The sequence below is a fragment of the Miscanthus floridulus genome, chromosome 1 (genome assembly GCF_019320115.1).
Source record: "Miscanthus floridulus cultivar M001 chromosome 1, ASM1932011v1, whole genome shotgun sequence".
NCBI classification, from domain to species: domain Eukaryota; kingdom Viridiplantae; phylum Streptophyta; class Magnoliopsida; order Poales; family Poaceae; genus Miscanthus; species Miscanthus floridulus.
In genome coordinates, this window is record NC_089580.1 from 41,923,867 (window position 1) to 41,947,636 (window position 23,770).

General features: G+C 45.1%; 3 protein-coding genes across 4 annotated transcripts; all 3 read right to left on the reverse strand.

Moving 5' to 3' along the window:
* Positions 1–13,205: 13,205 nt before the first annotated feature.
* On the reverse strand, positions 13,206–20,178 carry LOC136498576 (DEAD-box ATP-dependent RNA helicase 3A, chloroplastic). Of its 2 annotated transcripts, none has more exons than XM_066494549.1 (10): positions 19,764–20,178; positions 19,124–19,257; positions 18,627–19,038; positions 17,752–17,850; positions 16,749–16,973; positions 15,818–16,195; positions 15,324–15,467; positions 14,693–14,788; positions 14,057–14,388; positions 13,206–13,698 (listed from the first exon to the last, which is right to left on the reverse strand). In XM_066494549.1, the coding sequence occupies exons 1-10, from the start codon at positions 20,124–20,126 to the stop codon at positions 13,629–13,631; spliced, it is 2,253 nt and encodes a 750-aa protein (XP_066350646.1). In that variant the 5' UTR covers positions 20,127–20,178; the 3' UTR covers positions 13,206–13,628. The 2 variants fall into 2 exon arrangements, with proteins under 2 accessions (XP_066350646.1, XP_066350594.1); XM_066494497.1 differs by having other exon boundaries at positions 13,206–13,704.
* A 1,051-nt stretch (positions 20,179–21,229) lies between these two features.
* Positions 21,230–22,234, reverse strand: LOC136455425 (DExH-box ATP-dependent RNA helicase DExH12-like). The gene has a single exon (XM_066455457.1). It carries the CDS (start codon positions 22,232–22,234, stop codon positions 21,230–21,232), a length of 1,005 nt encoding a protein of 334 aa, XP_066311554.1.
* Positions 22,235–22,327: 93 nt separating this feature from the next.
* On the reverse strand, positions 22,328–23,116 carry LOC136455436 (DExH-box ATP-dependent RNA helicase DExH12-like). Its single transcript, XM_066455464.1, has one exon. It carries the CDS (start codon positions 23,114–23,116, stop codon positions 22,328–22,330), a length of 789 nt encoding a protein of 262 aa, XP_066311561.1.
* Positions 23,117–23,770: the final 654 nt, after the last annotated feature.

Consider the following 23,770-nt stretch of genomic DNA (forward strand, 5'->3'; position numbering starts at 1 on the left):
GCTTATAATGGCAACCGAAAAGAGCCTCGCCAGATTGGTCACTGTGGCTTTACCTATTTCGATGCGAAGTCTTCTGGACACATGCTAGAATTTTTTTTAGAATTACACAGTACAACAAAGACGTCCACAACACGCACGTGAACACACATACGCAAACCCTATCCCTATGAGCATCTTCGAAGGACTGAGCCGACAGATCTCGAGATTCACGAAGTCATCGCTGGCGCCTCGCTGTCCACGGGGACGTCGCCTACCACTAAAAACATAAGCCATTAAATCATTGAATAAATTCAGAAAAATACGAGCACTCATGCCAAGTCAAAAACTTAAACCCGGGTAGGTAGGTTCCACCACAAAGAACAGAACCAACTCATCTAAGATCAGGAGTATATTGTGCACGAATGACATTGCGATTATCTTGACGAGACATTGTCTTGCCTATTCCAAATTGACTTTTGTTTAATTTTCAATCATTTGTTTTTTATTTTTCTCAGAAAATATCAAGTGCAATTTCAATCAGGGGTATAATGGACTATTTGTATGAAAACAATCTATTGCTCGAGCTGGAGGTAGGCTGTGTGCCAAAGTGGTACCACGTGCTTCACAAACTCCACGATGGAGCTGCTCCATGATAGAGTTGATGGAGCGGAGCTGTAAAAATAGGAGCAGAGCAGTGTCAAACATCCCCTAAAAACATGAAGTGGAGCTACAAAACGTAGAGCGGGGCAGTCCCAAACACCCCTATGTATACCAAGAAAAACACTTGTTTTAGATACACATGGATAAAAGTTAATACATAGCTAAAAGTTGATTTATAGGGGTCGAGGGAGTAGGTATTAGTTGCTAAAAGTTACTAGTTCAGTTGGATCCAATCAAACCTAGATAATTTTTCAGTTGGACACCCAGCTAAGAAATACTCCCTCCATTCATGTATATCGTTTTTAAAACTTTTAAATCTTTGGTCGATAATTTGGCTAATAACTTTTAATTACTACAATATAAAGTTGATGATGTTGGATTTGTAGTTAAATATACTATCCAATTATAATAAGTTTGTATCAATAATAATCGGATTGTAATTTAGAAGATCGTGTCATGTCAAATTGTGCCTTATAAAAGAGAACGGAGGGAGTATCTCACTAGCTTTTTTCTCAAACAAACTTAAGAGCATCTCTAAGAGGTCTTTGTAAACTCACTTTAATTTATCATTTGGAGAACCATTTGAATAAAAATCGCTCGCTATATCTTTCTATCCTTCAACAATTTTTCTATATCCTGTGTTCACTCTAGAGAGCCAATCTGCTCTCCATCTTCTGCTAGTGAGAGATTCAGAATAGAGAATAATAATATTTGGAGAAAGAAGTTATTAGAGGATATTTTTCATCAAATCTCTATTCCTATCAATAAGCAACTGACTTCTAGATTAGAAAAGTACACACTTATCCTCCCACCTATCTCGGCTTGCTGAAACTTGGTTGAAAGTGGCTGAAAACACTGTTCTGACTGAAATATTGTGAGAGAAAAACATGTTCCGGTTGAAAAAAGAAGTCGAACAAGCCGGATATAACGTAAGCCGAACGGGGCCAGAAAATGAATGGAGTTTTAGCTAGTGGATCCAAACAATACTCAAATAATAGTTAGCTACAAGTGGATCTAAACATAGCCTAATTATTAGCTCGAGCTAAAATTAGTCAAGTAACTATTTTTTTAGGAATAGTCAGGTACCGGAGTAACTATTAGCCAATGCAACCATTATTAGCTAGTCACCGTTGACTAACAGGTTAACAACTAGCTAAGTTTGACTGAAAACTAGTTCACCCATTAGCCCTTCTGTTTAATTGAACCAAAACTAATTTTTAGTTGCCCTGTATAAAGAGCTATCTTCATAAGTCTTTCTAAACTCACTATCTAAACAATCATTGAGTAAAAATCGTTTTCTATATCTTTACCTTTCAACCAGCCTGTTCGTTTGTTGGTTTTAGCCAAGGCTTATCAGCCAGCCAACGTTGTTTTTCTCTCATAACAAACAAGCACCAGCCGAGCTTATCAGTTCAGAAACCAACCAGCGAACAGACTGAATAACTTTTATATATCTTCTGTGCACTCTATAGAGTCATCTTTACTAAAGATTTTTGCTTGCGATAATTTCGGAATAAAGGATATCTATATCTAGAGTTCCAATTAATATAAAAAGACTGGTAGAGAATATTTTTTATTGAAATTTATAGAGTCTGTCGAAGGTGCTCTAATTAAGGAGGCCCAAGCTCCCCGGCCAAAATGTGAAAAATGTGGTGCTTGGTTACGAAGGTTCTGGCCGCTGGTCCGGACGTACGGCCAGCGAAACATACACGAGCGGACGCCTCGGTTTGGCTCGGCGACCGCCGATGACGACGGGACGACCGAGGCCTCGCTTGCTGTCGCTGTAGCCGTTCGCTCTTGCTCGGCAGATTCCCAAGGGGCGGCGGCACGGCGGGGCTCGTTTGGGGCCATGTTTAGTTGCCCCAAATTCTAGAATTTGATACTATATAAAAAAAAAAGATTCTTCGTCACATTAAACTTATGGTATATGTATAGAGTACTAAATATTGACGAAATCAAAAATTAATTGTACAGTTTCGTTGTACTTTACGAGACGAATGTTTTGAACCTAATTAGTCAATAATTAGATAATTATTACCAAATAAAAATAAAACGCAGTGTCCGTTTTTCCGGCGGCGCCGAATCCGGCGTGAACTAAACATAGCCTGGGTTTGCGTCCGATTCAGAGCACGAACGGCACACGCGCACAGGCCACGACGAGAGTACGTGTTTCTTTGGGCGCAAGCCGCAGCAGTGATGAAGTTGACCAGGTCGCCTGCGTGGATGGCGCACGTGCCATGTGTCTGCGCAAACATGCACTGCATCTGTTCCATGCATGGCGTCTTGTCTCAGCAGCAGCCATTAGCAGCATAGAATTGTTATTAGCGCCTTTTCTTTTTTTTTTCACCCCATTTATTTAAACGGAACAGCATCCCTATGGAGTTGTTGTGGACTTTTTTTTCCCGAATCTCAATACATACATATACACAAACTCGTATGTATCTAGAGCATCGGCTGCATCGGAAAAAAAAGTCATCAGTGAAGAATTTGTTGGAAAAAATTATATACAATAATATTATATTTTTTATTTCAGATTTTTTAGGTGTCATTCAGAATTGTAGTGTACCATGTCTTAATATAATTCCAGTTCTCTTTGCCAAAAAAAAAAGACACTCATATACATGTACGCACATACCCTCTACACCCATGACCACCTTTGAAAGACCAAGTGAAGCTCCCTTTGGAATGCAGGATTTGTTTTGTCTGTTTCCTGCGTTTCTCTTAAAAATGAATCGGTTTCTATACAATGGCCATGTTCGCTTATCTTATAATCCGTCTTTTTCAACTTGTTTTTTCAGCCGGAACAGTGTTTTTCTCTTACAACAAATCAGTCGAAACAGTGTTTCGGCTTATTTTTTGAGCGAAGCTGTCGGAACAGAAAGTGACCAACAAGTAAATATTTGTAGTTTTGCCGTACGTTATGATCGGAGGTGGCATAACACTCAATGACACAGAGTTTATACTGGTTCAGGCAACGTACCCTACGTCCAGTTTGAGTCTGTCGGCGACTTTATTTCTGAGCCTAGGTGTTCGAAGTTTACATTAGGGTTACAAACGAGAAGGAGAAAGATAGGGTGCACGAGAGGTCCGATCGGCTCCGGTCGGAAGGGCCGAGAGCGACAGGAGCTCCTCTATGAGCTAAGTGTTTAAGCGTGTGCCTGAGGTCCGAACCTGGCGGTTCTGTGGTTGTGAGCTAGTGAACTTGATCGATCTGAATTAACTTGTATGAACTTGAATCCACTGAATGTTGAGAGAGAGCACATCCCCTTTTATAGATGAAGGGGATGACCTTACAAGTGAGAGGAAGAGAGTTCGTATGCTTCTAAGTCTTGTTGCCCTCGCTGGTGGATACAGGAGGATCGTAGGCGTCCATAATACTGTTGGATGTCGGTTGTATGTGGGAGGTTACATCGTCTTGTTTTGGGTATGGCAGATGCCGGCACCTGCATATACTGTTGATGCCTAGAGGCATGTGAGGAGTTTCACCATGTTCACTCGGTACGGTGTAGGGTCGAGATGGCGGACTAGAGGGGGGTGAATAGTCCTTTTTAAAATTAATCACGTCGACTAACCGAAACAAGTGCGGAATTAAGACTATCGGTCTAGCCAGAACTACACCCATCTATCTATGTTCTCTAGCACCTTACAAAGATACTAATTAAGCAACAAATGTGCCGAGCTAGTTAGAGCTCACCTAACCAATTCTAGGAGCAAGGTCACACAAACCTATATCACTAGTACTTTAAGCAACAAGGGAGCTCCTACACAAACTAGTAAGCAAAAGCACAAAGCTAACTAAGCTCACTAGCAATGCTCAATAATAAGACAACTAATGCCAAATTAGAGAGTGCAAATACTTAGCTACACAAACTAAGCAATGTGACTAACAAGGTTACACAAACCAAATTAGCCACGTAAGGGAGCTACTTCTATGCTACACAAGCAAAAATGTAACTAGTAAACTACATAAGATGACTAATTACAAGAGCAACTACACAAGCACAATGTATATAAAAAGTAATTATAAGCTTGTATAACGAGGATGCAAACCAATGGGAAGAATAAGGTTGACACGGTGATTTTTCTCCCGAGGTTCATGTGTTTGCCAACACGCTAGTCCCCGTTGTGTCGACCGCTCACTTGGTAGTTCGGCGGCTAATTGGCATCACCCGCCAAGCCCACACGTCGGGCACCGCAAGAACCTACCCCGAAAGTGAGGGTAGCTCAATGACACGCTTTACTAGAGTTGCTCTTCGTGGCTCCCGCGGGGCGAGCACAATGCCCCTCACAAAGCTCTTCTCCGGAGCACCGCACAAGCTTCTTACGGGCTTCAACGGAGACCACCACCAAGCCATCTAGGAGGTGGCAACCTCCTAGAGTAACAAGCACCACCGGCTTGTAACTCGATCACCTAGTGTCACTCGATGCAACCTCACGATGCAATCGCACTAGAATCGCTCTCTCACACAATCGGATGATCACTATCAAGCATATATGAGATGAAGGTCTCCCAAGCACTACTACACAAGCCACCAAGGCTCTAGTGTGCTCAGCTCCTGACCCAAGGCCGAGACCCCTTCTATTTATAGCCCCACGGGCTAAAATAGCCGTTACCCCTTCACTGGGCGTTTTTCGGGTTCACTGGACGCATGACCTCAGCGTTCGATCAACGGATGCTCACCACGTGTTGCCTCTATTCAACCTCAGTCACTTGATCTCAACGGTCAAGTGATGACCGGACACAGCAGCTCAAACTGACCGAACGCAGCAACCCCAGCGTCCGGTCGTTTCCAGTAAGGTACCAGTCGCGACCGGACGCGTCCGGTCGGTCATGATCGGACGCAGCGTCAACGTTTGGTCCTTCTCCAACTTTTATGTGTTGCCTACGTCACCATACGTCAGCCTGACCGGACGCACCCTACCAGCGTCCGATCACTTTCAACGCCAGTGTCCGGTCGAAGACCGATGTCCACACGCTCTCTGCTGCCACTGACCGGACGCAGGACCCCAGTGTCCGATCACCACGTGACCAGCATTCGGTCCACTCTGTGAGACCCTGTCTTTTTTGTATAGGGCGCTGGTGAAGTTTCGAACCCTTGCCTCCGTTCCTTCACCAAGTTGATCCACATCAACTCCAACTTCTTCTCCTTTGTAAATGTGCCAACACCACCATGTGTATGTATGTTAGCATTTTCATAATCATTTTCTAAAGGATTAGCCACTCAACTTGCCACGCCACTCAATCCTAGCAACGATACAAAGTTAGATCACTCAAGTGGCACTTAGATGACCGATATGCAAACAAGTTTGCCCCTCTTGATAGTACGATCATCTATTCTAAACCCGGTCATCAACTTCTCTACACACCTATGACCGGTGAAATGAAATGCCCTAAGTTATACATTTGCCTTGCGCATTCCATTCCATCTCCTCCAATGTCGATGCAACACATGCATCAACATGATCAACAATGATATGATCCACTTCATATCATCACATGATCATATTGGTTCATCGATCTTGACTTCACTTGCTTTTCACCATTGCCTTCGTCTATCGGCGCCAAGTCTTGCTCAAGCTTCACCCCCACGCGGTCCATCGCTCCAAAGCCTCCGACTTGCCCTTCACGCTTGCAACCGGTCCATCAAGCCAAGTCTTGTCTTGATCTTCTCCACCTTGATCACATTACTCAATGTCATGTCTCATGTGCAATGAGCTCCTTCATCACCATATGTGTGAGCTTTGCAACATCTCTAAGCCATTTTTGCCTTTATGGCATATGTTGCTCACACACATGTACATGTGGACTAATCACCTGTGTATCTCACATAAACACAATTAGTCCACCTAGGTTGTCACTCAATTACCAAAACCACACAAGGACCTTTTATACGATAAATCTCGACGCTCACAACACTGTCGATACCCAGAGGCATGTGGGGGGCCTTACCGTATGGGAGTTAACGGCGCCCACAGTACTGTAGAGGAAAATGTCGGCGCCTACAATACTGTTTATGTCAGGGCGGTTGCAGAGTACTGCTCCTACAGGTGACAGGGTACGATCTCTGGTATCATGGTTTGATTTGAGCGCCTTGCCTTGCTTTCTCCGTTCGTTCCCTGGTCCTTTTCGGGCGGGCGTCCCCGGTCGGTTGGTCCCAGTCGACTCTGGTTGCGCCAGTCGGAGAAGAGCAGTGAGCAAGGTCTTTGCATACCCCGGTCGGAGACGTGGGGTCGGAGTCGGAGGTAGTGCTTTACCAGGCCTTCCGGTCGGAGAGACCGTTCGAGGTGGCTGGTGACCGAAGTGAGCGCTCCGGTCGGAGAGGTGGGCCGGAGTCGACAAGCGGGCGCTGTTCCTCCTCGGCCAGACCTTCCGGTCGGTGATTGGACCGCCCTTCTGGCCTGTTGTTTTGACTCTTGGGCCGGCTCATGAGTTGCGCGCTGTCCGCTTGGGCCGAGCCTTTGCGGGAAAGCCGATCTGCGAGAAACCCCGCGTTTATGAACCCAACAAAAGCGAATGGGGCCAATTCCTAAGAGACCTCGCACGAATTGCGATATTTAAATTTTAGAATAAAATTTAAGAAAATACGAGCACCTGTCAAGCCAGGAACTTAATGATTAGCCATAAGAAATTGTAACCAGGTACACTCACTTTGCTTGTTTTTTTTATAAGTCTAGAGAGAGGGGGTGGGGAGGGGCTTTGCTTGTTTTTTTTATAAGTCTAGAGAGAGGGGGTGGGGAGGGGGGAATCCCCCACCTGAACATTATATCTCTCAAAGCCAGATAAGTTTACAAACATTACGTTTTAGGGAGCTCTGTGACTACATTCCGTTTAACATTACAGAGCACCAAATCGTCGCAATGGTCCGATCCTCTTGTGGCAGTTTTGCACCCCATAGATAGGCTTGAGATGAATGATGATGGGGATAGATTAGATTTGCTCGTTGTGGATAGATATACGCTAGATGAATGATTAGCCACTGATGGGGAGGGAGTTATTAAACGACGACGGCGGCTGCTCGACCTTGCATTGCTTGCTTCACGCTACTGTAGTACACATACAAAATGGACGTGTCTCTGGTAGGGGCACTGCATAACACTACGTTGCTGATGCTGCACTAATCTTACAGCAATTGCTTTCGCTGAAGTCAAAGCGTGTTTAGTTGGCCTAAAGTTGAAATTTGGGCTACTGTAGCACTTTCGTTTTTATTTGGCAAATAGTATTCAATCATGGACTAATTAGGCTTAAAACGTTCGTCTCATAATTTTTAACCAAACTGTACAATTAGTTTTTTTTCGTCTACATTTAATGATCTATGTACGTATCGCAAGATTCGATGTGATGGGTACTGTAGCACTTTTTGAAATTTTAGGTAAGAACTAAACACGCGCTCACCGGTAGGGGCGCCTATGACTATGACATGACTGATGACAGATTATTATATTATACTAGTAGTACTAAGGGCACTCCCAATGCAGAAACCACTATAGTTTCTATAGGCATTAATTGTACTGCCACCTAAGCATTTTGCTGATGTGGCAAGGTAGTTATTGAAGAGAGAGAACAAAAATCATAGAAACCGGGTCTAAGTTAGAAACCATGTCTACACGAGAACCAAGACACGAAGAGATGTGATCGGTAGCGAATGGAGAGAGAGTGTATGTGATTGGATAAAAAGTTGTTCTGTAGAAACTATCCATTGGAACCATGGTTTCTATACATAGTGTCTATAAAAATTAATAGGTATAGAAACTATACGTAGTTTTTAGCATTGGGACTGCCCTAATAACTCTACCGTTGTACTAGTAATCAAATCAATATCTCAAGGCCCGGCCCGTTGGGATCTGAACACATTCCAGGGAACCCCACACTTCCATTATTTTAAAAGAAAAGAACTTGTCATTGTGACAATAAATATCGGAATCAGATTAGTACGTGTGCCATTCCAGGGATACTCCCAGTATTAATTATTGATTTGGAAGGGTATTCGTGTACTCCCTCCATACTCGTATTAGATGTCGTTTTGGACAGGATTATGCATACCAAGGAGTGATTAATTAGGGGGTGTTTTTCCATGTCTGCCCCTAATAAATAGAGTTGCGGGTGCATCTGTATCGAGTAAACAACCAAGGCTCTAACGGCTAGAGCAGCGAGGAATAAGCTACCAGTCGTGAGGTCCCGGGTTCGATACCTAGCCGGGCACTATTTTTTTGCTTGTGGACATTTGCATGGGTAATTTTGCATGGCACTGTTCGTGCGTGGCGCTCGCGCTTGCCGCTTGGCCTACCGCCCGTGCTTGCGAATTTGGCCGCCGCGCTCGCGACATCGGAGTCCAGCGCCGCGACGTCGGAGTTCAGCGGCGCGACGTCGGAGTCGAGCGCCTCGACAGACTCCAGCGCCTCCATGGAAGTCAGGCCCTCGACGGACTCCAGCGCCTCCACGGCTGCCAGGCCCTCGACGGACTCCATGGGCGGCAAGGAAGGGACGTGAGCGTGCTGCGGTTCCTGTGGATTGGAGGCGAGTGGTACGGTGCTTGGGGAGAGGATGGGAGCGTTGCGTGATTAGTGTGCCTCGAGCGAAGAGCGTAGCGGGCGGCGAGCGTGACCTAGCCGGGCACTATTTTTTTGCTTGTGGACATTTGCATGGGTAATTTTGCATGGCACTGTTCGTGCGTGGCGCTCGCGCTTGCCGCTTGGCCTACCGCCCGTGCTTGCGAATTTGGCCGCCACGCTCGCGACATCGGAGTCCAGCGCCGCGACGTCGGAGTTCAGCGGCGCGACGTCGGAGTCGAGCGCCTCGACAGACTCCAGCGCCTCCATGGAAGTCAGGCCCTCGACGGACTCCAGCGCCTCCACGGCTGCCAGGCCCTCGACGGACTCCATGGGCGGCAAGGAAGGGACGTGAGCGTGCTGCGGTTCCTGTGGATTGGAGGCGAGTGGTACGGTGCTTGGGGAGAGGATGGGAGCGTTGCGTGATTAGTGTGCCTCGAGCGAAGAGCGTAGCGGGCGGCGAGCGTGCGCATACGAGGCGCTGCGATTAATTCCATGTCGAGCGGAGGTGGGCCGAGCGTGCGCAACGAAGAGCCAGGGGCAAACGTGTCCATTCAAAGCTGTTTACGGGCTCAACGACAACCTTTGTGAAATCAACAGCGTCGCCCAGAACGACATCTAAACCGAGTACGGAGGGAATACGGCTCAACCTTACTCTTATGATCCCAGTTAGGCCAGTCTCAGTGGGGGTTTCATCTCCCAGTTTTCAACACATCTATATTTTGGAAACAGTGTAGAAGAGTTTCATTTCTATGAAACTCTCTCTACTCCCATGAAACTTTTATCTTCTCTTTTCATCAAGATAGTGCCATGTCAGCATATTTAATGCCCATATAAAATCTTCATTGAGACTGACCTTAGTAGTAGTATACGGAGTACTATATAAGATAATAGAGTAGTACTTATAATTAAACTACTGGTGTGGTCTATGCTCTGGCAGCGCCGATCGGCATGGCTGGTTGACTTGCTGGATTGTGCCGTTGCTTGCAAGACACATGTGGGAATCGTATTTCTGGGGATCGGATCGTACCACGCGTCCACGCACGCACTTGACATCACACACGCGCGCACAGCTAGCCGTTCTACGCCCCATTCACGGGGAGTCATGGCTGAAAGTATTGTTAACTGATTTATTGAGAAAGAAAAATATTATTTATTAATCGAAAAAATACGGCTTATAATCCCAGCGAACGTGTCCCTAAACGGCTAGCTGTGCGCGCGCGTGTGATGTCAAGTGCGTGCGTGGACGCGTGGTCCGATCCGATCCCCAGAAATACGATTCCCACATGTGTCTTGCAAGTCAACCAGCCATGCCGCGCGTGTTAACTTGCCCTCTCCAGTCTAAAATCGCTGGAGTGTGGCAGCGGCCAACAGCCGATGCTAAGGGTGCGTTTAGATCAAAATTTTTTTTTGAATTTTGGCTCACTGTAGCATTTCGTTTGTATTTGGTAATTAGTGTTTAATTATGGACTAATTAGGTTCAAAAGTTTCGTCTCGCGATTTCTCGATCAACTGTGTAATTAGTTTTTTTTCGTCTACATTTAGTACTCCATGCATGTGCCGCAAGATTTGATCTGACAGTTACTATGCAAAATTTTTTGGCAACTAAACGGGGCCTAATTGTAGGGGGTGTTTAGATCCCACCCAAAATCCAAAATTTTTCAAGATTCCCCGTCACATCGAATCTTGCGGCACATGCATGGAGCAATAAATATAGGTAAAAAGAACAACTAATTGCACAGTTTGCCCGTAATTGACGAGACGAATCTTTTAAGCCTAAATAGTCCATAATTGGACAATTTTTGTCAAATACAAACGAAAGTACTACAGTGTCCATTTTCCAAACTGGAAGGGATCTAAACACCCCCATAGTGTAGCACATGCGTCTTGTTGGAGTTTGGAAAACAAGCACATCGGCTACTATCTCGTCGCAGTAACAGTTGACACTTGTCAGACCTGTCACGTTTCCGGATCCGAAACTCTTGCACCGGTCGGGCTTTGACACCAGCGAGCACGACGATCGCATTGGACCGGTTTGCTCTCGTGTCTGAACAGCGACGGCAGTCATTTCCGACACGCCATTTGCTCGTTTGGGCTAGTCCGCTCGGAGCACCCCTGCCGCACGACGCGCACGGGGAGTGAGTGGTTGCCGGCAGGGGCGGATCTACAAAGGGGGGGGGGGGGGGGGGGGGGGCTAGCCCCCCTACAGCTGGTATATTAATGTAAATATAGGGAGGGTGATGGAGAAGAAGAGGTGGAGGAAAGAAGAAAAATAGAGAGAAAGAGGAAGAAAAAGAGATGAACCCCTCCTTAAATCTTGTTCTGCATCCGCCACTGGTTGCCGGCGGTCACGACTCGCGAGCCACGCACGGCTCGCGGCTATCATTTCCTTCGTCTGCCGAGGACGTGGCCAGGGCCGGCTCTAAGGGGTGGGCAAGAGGTGCGACCGCCGGAGGACCAAGGCGCTAGGGGCCCATGATTATATATATACACACACCATCATAATAAAGTGTTTAAGGCCTATACATATAACACATCAACGTATGCGAGGCCAGCGTCTTTTCCTATTCTCAATGGACATAGTTTTTTTTTACAAAGCATTGAAGCATTATTGTTTTATTTAAGGTAATGATAATAGTTATTTTAGTGTTATTTTCGTTTTTTGTTCATTACTATCGTTAACTTTTACAAACTAAACATGTTGTAAGTTATTTTTTCATACTATATACTTCAGTTGTCATATTAAAAATTAGTTTAATGAGCCCATCGTAAATTATTTTTTTATACTATATACTTCAGTTGTCATATTAAAAATTACTTTAATGGGCCCATCGTGTTTGCCCGAGGGCCCTTAAAATTATAGAGACGGCCCTGGACGTGGCGATTGAGGGACAGCCGGACAGGGTGCCTGCTCGCTGTAACTGCATGGCCCCTTCATTCGTCCCCTGTAATGTACAGACGCGCACGGGGTCGGGTGTGACGTAATTGCCCGCCTGATCCATGATCTGCCAGACGGAGACTGCCTGGTTAGGTCAGGTCAGCCGCCGCGTGTTTGCCATGGCCGCTGGAGGCTGGACATGGATCATTTTTTAGACGCCGGATGCGCATGGATCTTGACCTGACGACCTGACGGCATATGGCCTTGGTTAGTTCTAGTGGGTAAAGTCTCGGGGTGTTATATGGAGTTGTTCGGATACTAATAAAAATGCAAATTACAGAATTCGTTGGTAAATCACGAGACGAATTTATTAAGCATAATTAATCTGTCATTAGCATATGTGTCACTGTAGCACTTTATTGTCAAATCATGAGCTAATCAGGCTTAAAAGATTCATCTCGCAAAATAGTCGCAATTTGTGCAATTAATTATTTTTTTAGTCTATATTTAGTACTTTATGTATGTGTCTAAATATTCGATGGGATGGGATGTAAACTTTTGAGGAGAAACTAAACGAGGCCACAGTTTCAGCTCAGGTCTTTTTTGCATCTGCAGATCGTTGTTCGCCAGTTCGGTATAGCATTCGCCACCCACCCCATCGACCAAACCTTTTCTGATACCAGAACCTCCTGTACTTGACCTGACCAGCCGCGAGCCGCGACCCTGTCAACTCAAAACGGACAGGAAGCACGCAACGCACGCGTACCCCGGCATTTACAACACATCACGGTGCGGTAAGCAACGCATAGACCGTACCGTACCCGGCGACGCCAAGATCGTTTTTCGTTTCGTTCGGATTCAACGCATCATCCACCGCCCGGGGTGGTCTGCTTCTAGTTTCGCCTCGACGGCGGGCCAACCACCAGCTACCATGTTGAACCGCGGCAGCCTCCGCTCCGGATGGTTAGTCGTGTCGCACGCTGGGACTGCGTTGACCAGACCGTGTGTTTGCGAGGTCAGATCAGGAGGGCGAGCTGCCGGACCAACCCGGGGTAGCGTAACCTTTTCTAATGCAACAAAGTCCCGATAGTATTTTCTGTGTCAAAAGATGCAACGGGAGCTAAGCTATGGATGTTCACACTGAAGCAAGACAACACAGATTGTGATTGCGTCTCTATCGCCACGGTGTAGCAGCAACAACTGTACACAGTTCGTGTGGTTACAGTTCTATTGAGATCCTCAATCAAGAACACAAAAAAAAGAAGAAATACAACGTATTCCTGACATGAATAAGCTGAAGGAACTCCTCTGGATGTAGTAACTGTAGTCAGCGTGCCAAAATCCTCTGTCCCGACGAGACAGCCACACAAAACTGTAGCTACCGCACCAGCCAGTAATAACGTCGGCTGGCTGTCGGGCGTAGTATACTGATCAGCAGGTGGAGTGGGCTTGGGTTTTTGCTCTGCGTGCGGTCCTGATGCTCCAGCCGTCTTGTTGGAAGCCGATCAGGATCACCAAAAGGACCGGCCCCGTGCGGCAGGGAAGAATGCGCCATCTCTACCATCTACTTGTTTGGGCAGTCTGATGCACGGTGACCAGATTCGCCGCAGTTGAAACAAGTACCGCTGAAGCTTCTGTTGCTGCAAATAATGGGAAGACTATTATAGCCTTAGAAACAGAAAGATCATCATGTGGTAGCTGATTTATTTTTTGTTCTAAAAATAACTTTGAAGGTAATTTCTGATCATGATTCAGGGAGGCAAGAATGGGCTGTAGCAAGATCTAGTAGGCTATACAGACACTACTTCACCTGTCAACATTAGTTATAAAAAATTAGGTTTCCATGTACTCCTATACTAATGGATACCGAAGCTTGATAAAGGAAATACCAGGTCGCTCTAAGTGAACTACCTAAGAAGAACCAATACCTGGGTAGCACGACCTAGAATTGCTAACTTCGCTACATTGTATCGGGAATCTTGTGAAGCTTACCTCTCCCTACCGCCGAAGGATGATGAGCGGCCACCGAAGGATGGTGAGCCACGGCTGCCGTAAGATGATGAGCGGCTACCAAAGGACGAGGACGAGGACGAGGAACGGTTTGATTTTCTCCCACCGCCTGACCAGTCATCATTTGACCAACTATCATTGTCAGACCTGAAGCTCCTGCCACCACGGCGGAATCGGTCCTCACCGTCAGTGTCCCAACCACCCCGGCCTCTTGAAGCGCCTCCACCCCTGGAACGCCTGTTCCTGGAACCTCGGTCGTTTGAAAAGCGACCATAGCTATCAGTAGCAGGACCATCATCTGGCAACGCAGGCAGCTGAAAGCAGGAAAGAATAACAGTCATCACTGACTCCCAGAAAACCAAAATCACATTCAGAATAAGACAGTGTAAATATTTGGCACAATAAAACTTAGCAGGCTTGGTTGGAGATAAATACAGTGGGAAAAAATGTAGATCAAAATAGTGTGAGACTAGACTTCTGATTCCTGTTCATCTCAGCCAGCAGTTTTAGAACATGCTGTAATGTATGGCATTATAAATCATCAAGATAAACATCTGCATATATTTCATGACATAAATTGTCCATAACTAACTTAAGAAGATGAGATGCAAAAAATACCTTCGATATTTTGGTTAAGGTGTTTCCTGGGGGGAGCTCCATAGTAAGCAGGTCCTTTGCGATTTCCTCAGGCAAATCGAAGACTGCTCCTTGGACCTGATATGATGAGCAATGCATTGATTAGCAGTACAAATTCATCAGAACAAGGGAAATAGCATACAATATATTCTACACAAGTCTTGGTTCATTATTATGCATACAATTTTCCTTCTCGCAGATTGTAGACAAAGTATCAGTACAATTAATTGTTTCAGATGCTACATCCAAACAAATCTGTAGGATTTAAAAAATAACCCCCAACCAGCAAGCTGTATCCTACTAACTGTGGCACAATATGCTTTGTCACTAATTGACACCACGGCATAAAAGATTTTCATTTCATGGTTGTAGTTGAAATCAGGTTGGAAATCATGCCCAGCTTTACACAAATAAAGGGCAAAGAGCAAACAAAAGTGAAAAAGAGAGTGGTGTAGACACGCAGAACAAGGCAGTTACAGTTTTAATACAAGAAAACCATCTTGCTAGTGCCCTGTGCTCTGACTAGATCCCATGCACATTACGGAAGTAGTAAGAGACTCGATCTTTACAATTGTAATGGGGAACAATTTAATATAGTCAGGAAAAAACTCACGTTCTCATCTGCTGTTAGGTATATTTTGCCAACTTCATCTGCAGCAGCTGAATAAACATCAGATAGAAAACCAGTAACAGATCTAGGAGAAAAGAAGCCTCTGCCATATCCTTGTTCTCTAGTTAGTTGCAATGTGACCCATCCCTGCATTTTAATAGAGAGAAAGAAAGCATCTGAGAGCGTCCTCCTTAAGAATGAAACCACAAGAAAAGACAAATGCACAACAAAAGTAATGGAGCTTTTCTAGATGATCGCTTGATGACCTGTTATAAATTCATAATAGAAAAAAAGTGCTAGTTGTTGGTATTAATAGTCATATAACATCAACCAGATAATTTTCAAATCTAGAAAACGGAAGCCAGAATAACAGGATCAAATATTCAAATCGATGGCAGAACAGATGTAAGGTATGCTTAACTGTGGAAAGTAGTTGACCTCAATGGTAGGTATAATAGAAAACAATGCATATGTAATTTCCTTGTGTCACTTCATACCTGCTCATGACTGATCAGAGAACGTGAAGAAGGTGGCTGAGAAAACCCACTCAGATGTGCCAGTGCAGAAGCAAGAGCATGAGGTCCTAATTCTTCTGTTAATTTCTCAGCTGCTCCAAGAAAGTACTGAGTCGACTCTGGGTGCACCCCTCGCAATGTAGCAATGACATGCTCAGCAGATGACTCCAGCACTTCTCCCATGGACGGAGGGCTTATAAACTCAAACTTGCAACCAACATCACGCTCAAGAGAGTTAACTGTCCTCTTCTGGCTGCTGGTAAACATCAAGATTGCAGTTCCTGCTTTCCCAGCACGTCCAGTGCGTCCAGAACGATGGACAAAAGTTTCTGGATCATTTGGCAATTCATAATGGATAACCTGCATACAAAAATGAAGCCTCTCAATAATTAGGCATTGTATGCCTACAGTTCATTTTAAATAGCATAATGCAAAAAATGCACTTTACAAGTTAAGTTGAAGTGATAAAAAACAGTATCAAGTAAATCACAAGATTAACCAGCCCAAGACATCAGACAGGGATGCTATCAGACATACCAAAGTGATGATGTTCCAGTATGAAACCCAATGCATGCCAAACTAAAATACAGAAGAACACTTGAATTTGTTTAGTGGCAAGATGAAAACCTTAATTGCTAAATTCCTAAATGGCCAGGTAAAAAGAAACCTAAGTACATTGCTTGAAGATATGATACCTCGTTTGGCGCTATAATATAGTCTTAAACTAGGAATTCTCGCAGATTGACTTTTCTAGAAGAATGTGTGATGATAATTTGGTAAGCAGAAGTTGTTAGACATAGTTAAGCTAACCATCACAGCTCCATGATACTGAGTTAACACGCGTGTTTGGAAAGGTGTTTTACAGAATTACAGTATCTAGAATCAGATGAAGTGAAGAGGATTGTGAACCCACCAAATCAACGTTTGGTATATCAAGACCACGGGCAGCAACATCTGTAGCTACTAGAACAGTAAATTTGCCTTGACGAAATCCATTTAGTGTCCGCTCACGCTGATGCTGTGAAATATCACCATGAAGTGCCTCAGAAGCAATAGTGTTTGTCAGTGCCAATGATACCTCATCTGCATCTTTCTTCGTACGAGTGAAAACAATGGTTTTCCCACCCTTTGCATAAGCCTGACAACAAAATATATGGATTAGAATTGACACTGATTAATCAAAACAACTTATCTCATGCGATAGATATGTGAAAGTGACCAAGTCTAAGCAAAACCGAGCCCTTAAAATGTTTAATATGCATGGCAGATACATATAAAGAATTCTGTTCTCAATCAGAACATAGTAAAATTATACAGCAACATCAGTGTATCAACTGTGACATATTTCATGATCTTATATATTTTTATATCCCAATAGACAGGCAAACCATCACGAAATCAAAATGATGAAACTAAACACCAACACAATGTTAATGTTGATGAGAACAACAGCACCATGATTATCGAAGTCCTAACTTGCCAGCATCAGAAACTATAAGGAAACAAATGGCACAAATCCTTTTTGAAAACACTAAGAGCCGCAGCACCCAGTTTCAGAAGCATCAATCATTTACAGTTTGAACCCCCACTGAGGAAGGAGTGACTAAATGTAACTTGTAACTGCTAAACAGGGACCACAGTATCAAGACTTTTCAGCTTAAACCAAGCTGAAATGAATGCAGTTGCCAAAGTATTCAAGGAAATTAAAAATGATATTCATGGAAAAGTAGTCAGACTAAGAGTAAAAGATAGACCTATGTGTTTATGGTTATGGTTATGTTGATTCAAATAAAGCATGCATGTGCTAGCTGCCTGCACCATTTACTATTATCCAAGGGGCTAGCAAAAGTTAAACCGAAAGGTGAGAAGAGGGGAGGGAAAAAAGAGCTAAAAATTCCAGAGCAGCATTAGCATACCGTAATTAGATCACTAAGAATGGTGCGCTTTGATGTTGCTGTGAGTGGGATAGCATAGAGTTTGATTCCTTCAGCAAGCTTTTCATCTTTATCACCAACCTTAACACATGAAGAGACACAATAACGTATTAGGACATAAAAGTATGGAAAATTAAACCATAGCCAGACACAGGTGCTACAATTATCTCACAAGGAATCAACATGGGCCTTCAAGTGAAAGTACAATTAACAGCTGAAGAACACTCTTAGCATCCCCTATGGCACTGTATTAGGACATAAAAATATGGAAAACTAAACCATAGCCAGACACAGGTGCCACAATTATCTCACAAGGAATCAACATGGGCCTTCAAGTGAAAGTGCAATTAACAGCTCAAGAACACTCTTAGCATCCCCTATGGCACTGTATTGATAAATATCTAGAGTCCAAAACCAGCATGGCATGAATAAATCGTTGTTGTGACATACGTGTCCTAACAAAGTGCTAGTCAAAATTGCATAAATAATGAAACAAATAATATGTATTGACAGTAAAAGTCATCCTTTACTCCTTCGGAGAGTTTCATGAAAAAGGAAATAGCTGATTTATTGTGGTTTGTCGCTATGCACCATGAACAAGAATTAAACCCAATATTTTCAGCTGTCACATGGTGCAACAGAAACAACCACATGGGTTTCTTGTCCAAGTTTTTAGGCCAGAATATTTATCAAATAGCATGCACCATGACCATAAACTAAGATCAAGTTAAAATGACATCTGCAATCACATGTAAGAATAATCCCATACAGCATTATATACCTGAATGCTCTCAACTGTGTGACAAAAGAACAGGGTAAATAACAGCAAATGAAAGTGGAGGAATGGAAGCAAATACCAAGTCAATTGTCAAAGGGTTGTTCAAGTACCGCCTGGACAGTTTCTTCACCCAACTAGGCATCGTCGCAGAGAACAGCATGCTTTGCCTGTCCGCGGGTAGCTGTTGTAATATTGTTTCCACATCTTCCTCAAACCCCACTGCAAGCATTTGGTCAGCCTCATCCAGGACTAAATACTGAACTTCTCCCAACTGGAGGCTTCCGCCATTTATCAAATCAATTATGCGGCCAGGTGTTCCAACAACAACATCGACACCACGCGATAGTGCGTTCTGCTGGACATTATACGAGACACCGCCATAGACACACACTGTGCCGAGCTTGGGTGCTGATTCCTTTATTTCTTTCTCGACTTGTTTGGCTAACTCTCTGGTAGGTGCCAGAACCAGAGCCCGAGGAGTGCGACCTCGCCTGTGAAAAGGGAAAGGAAACAGTCAATGTGCCTGTTAATTATCAACTGACTCCGGTGAACCTGCATAGAAAGATGAACGGGTACCTTGTACTTCGACCATCGTCTTGCTCAATTAATTTCTTGATCATGGGTATACCAAAGGCCAGTGTCTTTCCGGTTCCAGTTTTTGCTCTAGCAATCAGGTCGCGGCCCTCAAGAGCGGGAATCAACACAGCCCTCTGGAGGAGGAGACGGAAAATGAGCAAAATACAACAACAATTAAGACCCAAACATGAGCTACTGAGCTCAGTAAAAACATGTGGCACATAGCATGCAACTGAAAGCGCAGCTAATTTGTCTGGCTATATTCATATGCACTATTGAACTTCAATAGGAATATCTATGCATTAGCATACTAATTGGCGCTGAGGAGTGTACAAATACGTGCTAGACTGCTAGTAGTAGGCTAAGTGTCAGTAAGGACTAATCCACTCGGAATACACTGCTCCTAATGTCAGCACTAAAGTAACCACGCTTATAATTCCCTGAAAATAAGCGCCTCAAAGTTGGTGGGCAATACGCAAGGTCTGTGCCACGAATTTCAAAAGCAGTAACCCAATTCCCCAAATTGAACGCCCACTGGACCCCTCCCCGTCTCCTCCCGTCAGCCAATCCTGCAGCACGGCTTAGCCGCGCGCTTAGAAGCAAGCGAGGCAAGTAAGAGAGAGAGCAATAGTTCATTCACCTGAATGGGGAACATGTGTGTAATCCCGCGCTTCTCGAGCGTGGCGACGAGCTCGTCGGGCAGGCCGAGCCTGGCAATGGCGAGCTCCTCCTCGCCCCCCTGGAACCCCTCCCCCTCCTCGAACCCCTCGTCGGCGTCGCTCCCGTACGGCCCTTCCTCGTCCCCGTCGTCGCTCCCGAGCTGGAGCCGCTTGAAGGCGTGCTCGCTGAGCACGGAGTTGGGCGAGGCCACGGCGGCCACCGCCGCCCACCCGCGCCGCTGGAGCGCCCAGCAGCGGAAGGCCGCGGCGCGTAGGCGGACGGCGCCGGAGGCCGTGGCGGGGTTAAAGAGGGCGAGGGCGGGGAGCGTGAGGAGGGACGCCATCGGGGGAGGAGAGGGGATAAGAAATGGAACGGATGGCGTTGAGAGCGCGGAGGAGCGCAGGGCTTTATACAGCCGGGGTGGATGAGGGTTTGAGAGGGGTTTTGCCCGATGGGCGATTGGGGGCGACGAGGAGCAGCCTCGTTCACAGGATGACTGTGTCGCGCAGACGCTGCCTGCCTGCCTCTCTCTGAGATTTCAACGGCGCTGGAACTGCAACGCGCGTGTCGCCGCCTCGCCGGCCTTTGGGAGCTTGGGAGTGTGGTGTATTTTTGCTTTTTTTTTTTTGAGTCTTTTTTATATAAATAAAAAGTAGCAGTATAATTAAGAACAAGAACACGAGTGCAAAAAAGTGGTGGCGCAGAAATTCACCACAAAAGCCAGGATGAAACAGGATGCAGCCAACACACGGCTGGGCCGACCGTGCGATTAACCTCCGGCGGTCCAGCACGCAGAGGGTGGCCCTTCTTCACTTACCAACATATTAGTATTGACTTGAGAAAAACCTAACCATATGCAACTAACCTTAAATGTTGTTGCTGCGGTAAAAAAACTTAAATACATTTGGGAGGGATGGTCCCTTGCCAATCAATACATTCTCCCGCAAAGCAAAGCCTGTTCCAAGAACAGTAACCAACCCTGACAAGTAGCAAGACAAATCACAGCAAAATTATTCAAGGGGTATCACATCATACTATCATAGTATGAACAAAATACTTGGTAGTAGATCTGAACAAGCCAATGCTGGAAGGAATCCACATCTCATATCCACCATCTCACTAGGAGGATAGCTGATGGAAAAGACAGAAACTTATAGGCAGTCCTGTCCTGCCAATTGGAAATGTTTGAACACAGCAGCAAGCTTATGGGAAGACACAAGTTGATCCAAAAATATCATAAAGTATTGTAGAGCGTAATCCTTACAACTTTACAGGATAAGGCGTGTTAACATCCAAAATAAGATAAGCCCCACAACTTTTAGAGGCTACAAACACAGAATGTCAAAAACACTAATTATGAGTTAGAATATATACATACACTCTCAAAGTTAAACTACTTCTATTCGACCCAGAGTCATGGAGCACATCCTGGTCAAGTGGTCTTCATCATAAATCCCCTCCAGCATCCTTAACATCAACAGTGAACTTGTACTCCTGGTCACAGCCCAAGTAAGAGTCTGACATCAAGTAAATCGTGTAGTCCATTGTGCCTGCTTCTGCAGGAGCACAGAACTTAAGTTTCACTCTTGCCCTCTTCTGAAGTGCCACTCTTTTGATTGCCAGCAACTGGTTAGTGGAGCTGTCACCAATCACCAGCCACCAGCCTTCTTCCTTGGGCTTGGGGAACCTCGGCGCATGAACTGGCCCAACCTCACATGGCAGGTTTGCCATGTCACGCTCCAGCGTTACCTGAACGGCTACATTGTCGCCAGCACTTGTGTCGTCACCCTCACGGACCTCATAGACCATATCAACATTGGGGAACCGCTTGAAGAACTCAATGATGTCCTGCAGCTGAGAGTTTGATTGCTGCAAGAGATCCCGCATCTCATCAATACCCATCTCAGCAAGATCAAAGATACTCTCGATGGGCTTCGCTTCATTTTCCTGGCACCTCTGAGCCAAGTCCTTTGTGAAGTGAGGAACTTGAAGCAGCACAGAATCACGATCCCACATGCCTTGTGTCACCATTTGACTCAACTCCATTGCAATAAGAGCAAGACTAAGCCAACCATTGCTGGAGATAACATCAACCATTGCCTGGAGCAACTTATGGGTAGAAACGAGAATCTCCCGCTGATCAGCTGCCAGGTTCCCGACCACTGTGTGCCTTGAAAAATGGGCTTGCAGCAGCGCGTTGACCTTCACATGTGGATCGCCATACTTGGGCTTCTCGATAGAGAACCTCTGGTGGCGAACAAGCCTCTCAATGAATTCTTCCTCACCAGCACGACCTGCAAGCTCTGCATATTCTGATGCAGATACTAGAATCTCTAGGAGCCCCTTCATCTTAGTCTTCTGGGTCAGCATAGAACTGAAACGTTCAATAGTTGCATAGCTAATATAGTAGTATGAAGCAATAAGACCAAGGTTGAGGGGCTTCAGGTACATGTCCTCCTCTATAGCGACACTTGCCCGTTCGGCTGGTCAGGTCCCAGCTTTCAGCTTATTCTCTCTTACAGAATACTATTGAATCATCCAAAATCATCTAAAATCAGCCCAAACCTGATCATTCAGGACAGTCTCAACTAACTCAGAAAGATGATCTGAAAGATGCCTGTGACTTACACCCTGAAGATTATAGTAGTTAGGGTTCTTTGTCAGCCGCCGATACATGAAAGTCCAAGTAAGGTAATCCACAGCATCTTGCTTATTCTCTACAACACCAGCCACGACCTCGGCATTCATACGATCATGCAAGAAATGGTGAAGATTGCTCTCAACAGGGAAGGCCTCATAAAGGAACCTTTTGTAGTACTCTTTGCGAGGCGCATGACACAATATGACACATTTCCCTGAGTTATCTTGAAGTGGCCTGTTGGCATGACCCATCATCTGAAGCAGATCTGCAATTCGATAATCTTTGCGAGCGTTCTCACGGCCATCATAATACTGAGTCCCCATGACCACCACCAAATGAACAGGCAATAGTCTTCCCCAACACATTGTGCTGCTCGCAACACAAACTTGGATCCTCCCACTAAGGAACAGATTTGTTACAAGTTCCTGATCAAGTTCGCTTAGACCCTGATGCAAGTAGCCTACACCACATTTAAGTGTATTCTTAAGCGTCTCGTCTTGAACACCTCTGGTGAAAGCATCCATCTCATCTTCTGACCCAAGGAGAAATGGTGCAACACCACCCTCGACACTAGAGTATGCACATAAGTCCAATGCAGTCAACCCTGCATGCTTCCTTGTTGGTACATACACCAGGGCAGGTTTACTGTTCTTTGTATGCTGTGTGATGGCAATGTAGGCAGGCTTGGTCATTGCTTGCATCCTTGCCTCAAAGTTTGATATATCCACACTCTAAATGTGAATTTCGAATGGCACAGGTCTTACTGCTGGAGGGAAGTTGAAGAGGCCATGAGAGGTGGCACCAACCCATTCACCGAGATCTTTAGCATTACCAACTGATGCTGAAAGTGCTACGATCCGTATGTTACTAACAATATGACTTGAAATACACCTCATCCTAGATACAATGACTTCCAAAACATGTCCCTTATCAGACCCAAGTAGATGAAGTTCATCAACTATGAATAAGCTGACCTGTTGGATGTGCTTTCGCTGTTTCCACCGACGAGACAGTGCATCCCACTTTTCAGGAGTACTGATTATGATCTCCCCTTTATCCAGAAGCTTCAAATCAGCTGTAGTTTCACCAGTGAGTTCAACTACCTTGTCAAATTCTGCAAATTTGTGCCCCAGTCCCTGTACCTTTCTTTTGCAAGAGCTTCAACAGGAGCTATATAGACAACCCGCATGTTGCTCTCACCAGACATTGCCCTCTGGTGGTTTCTTAGTATAGCAAACTCTGCACATGTTGTCTTCCCAGTGCCCGTTGCTGCAGCGACCAACACGTTGTCATCGCTGTTATACAACACAGTGAATACTTGAGTCTGGATGGGATTGAAATGCTTG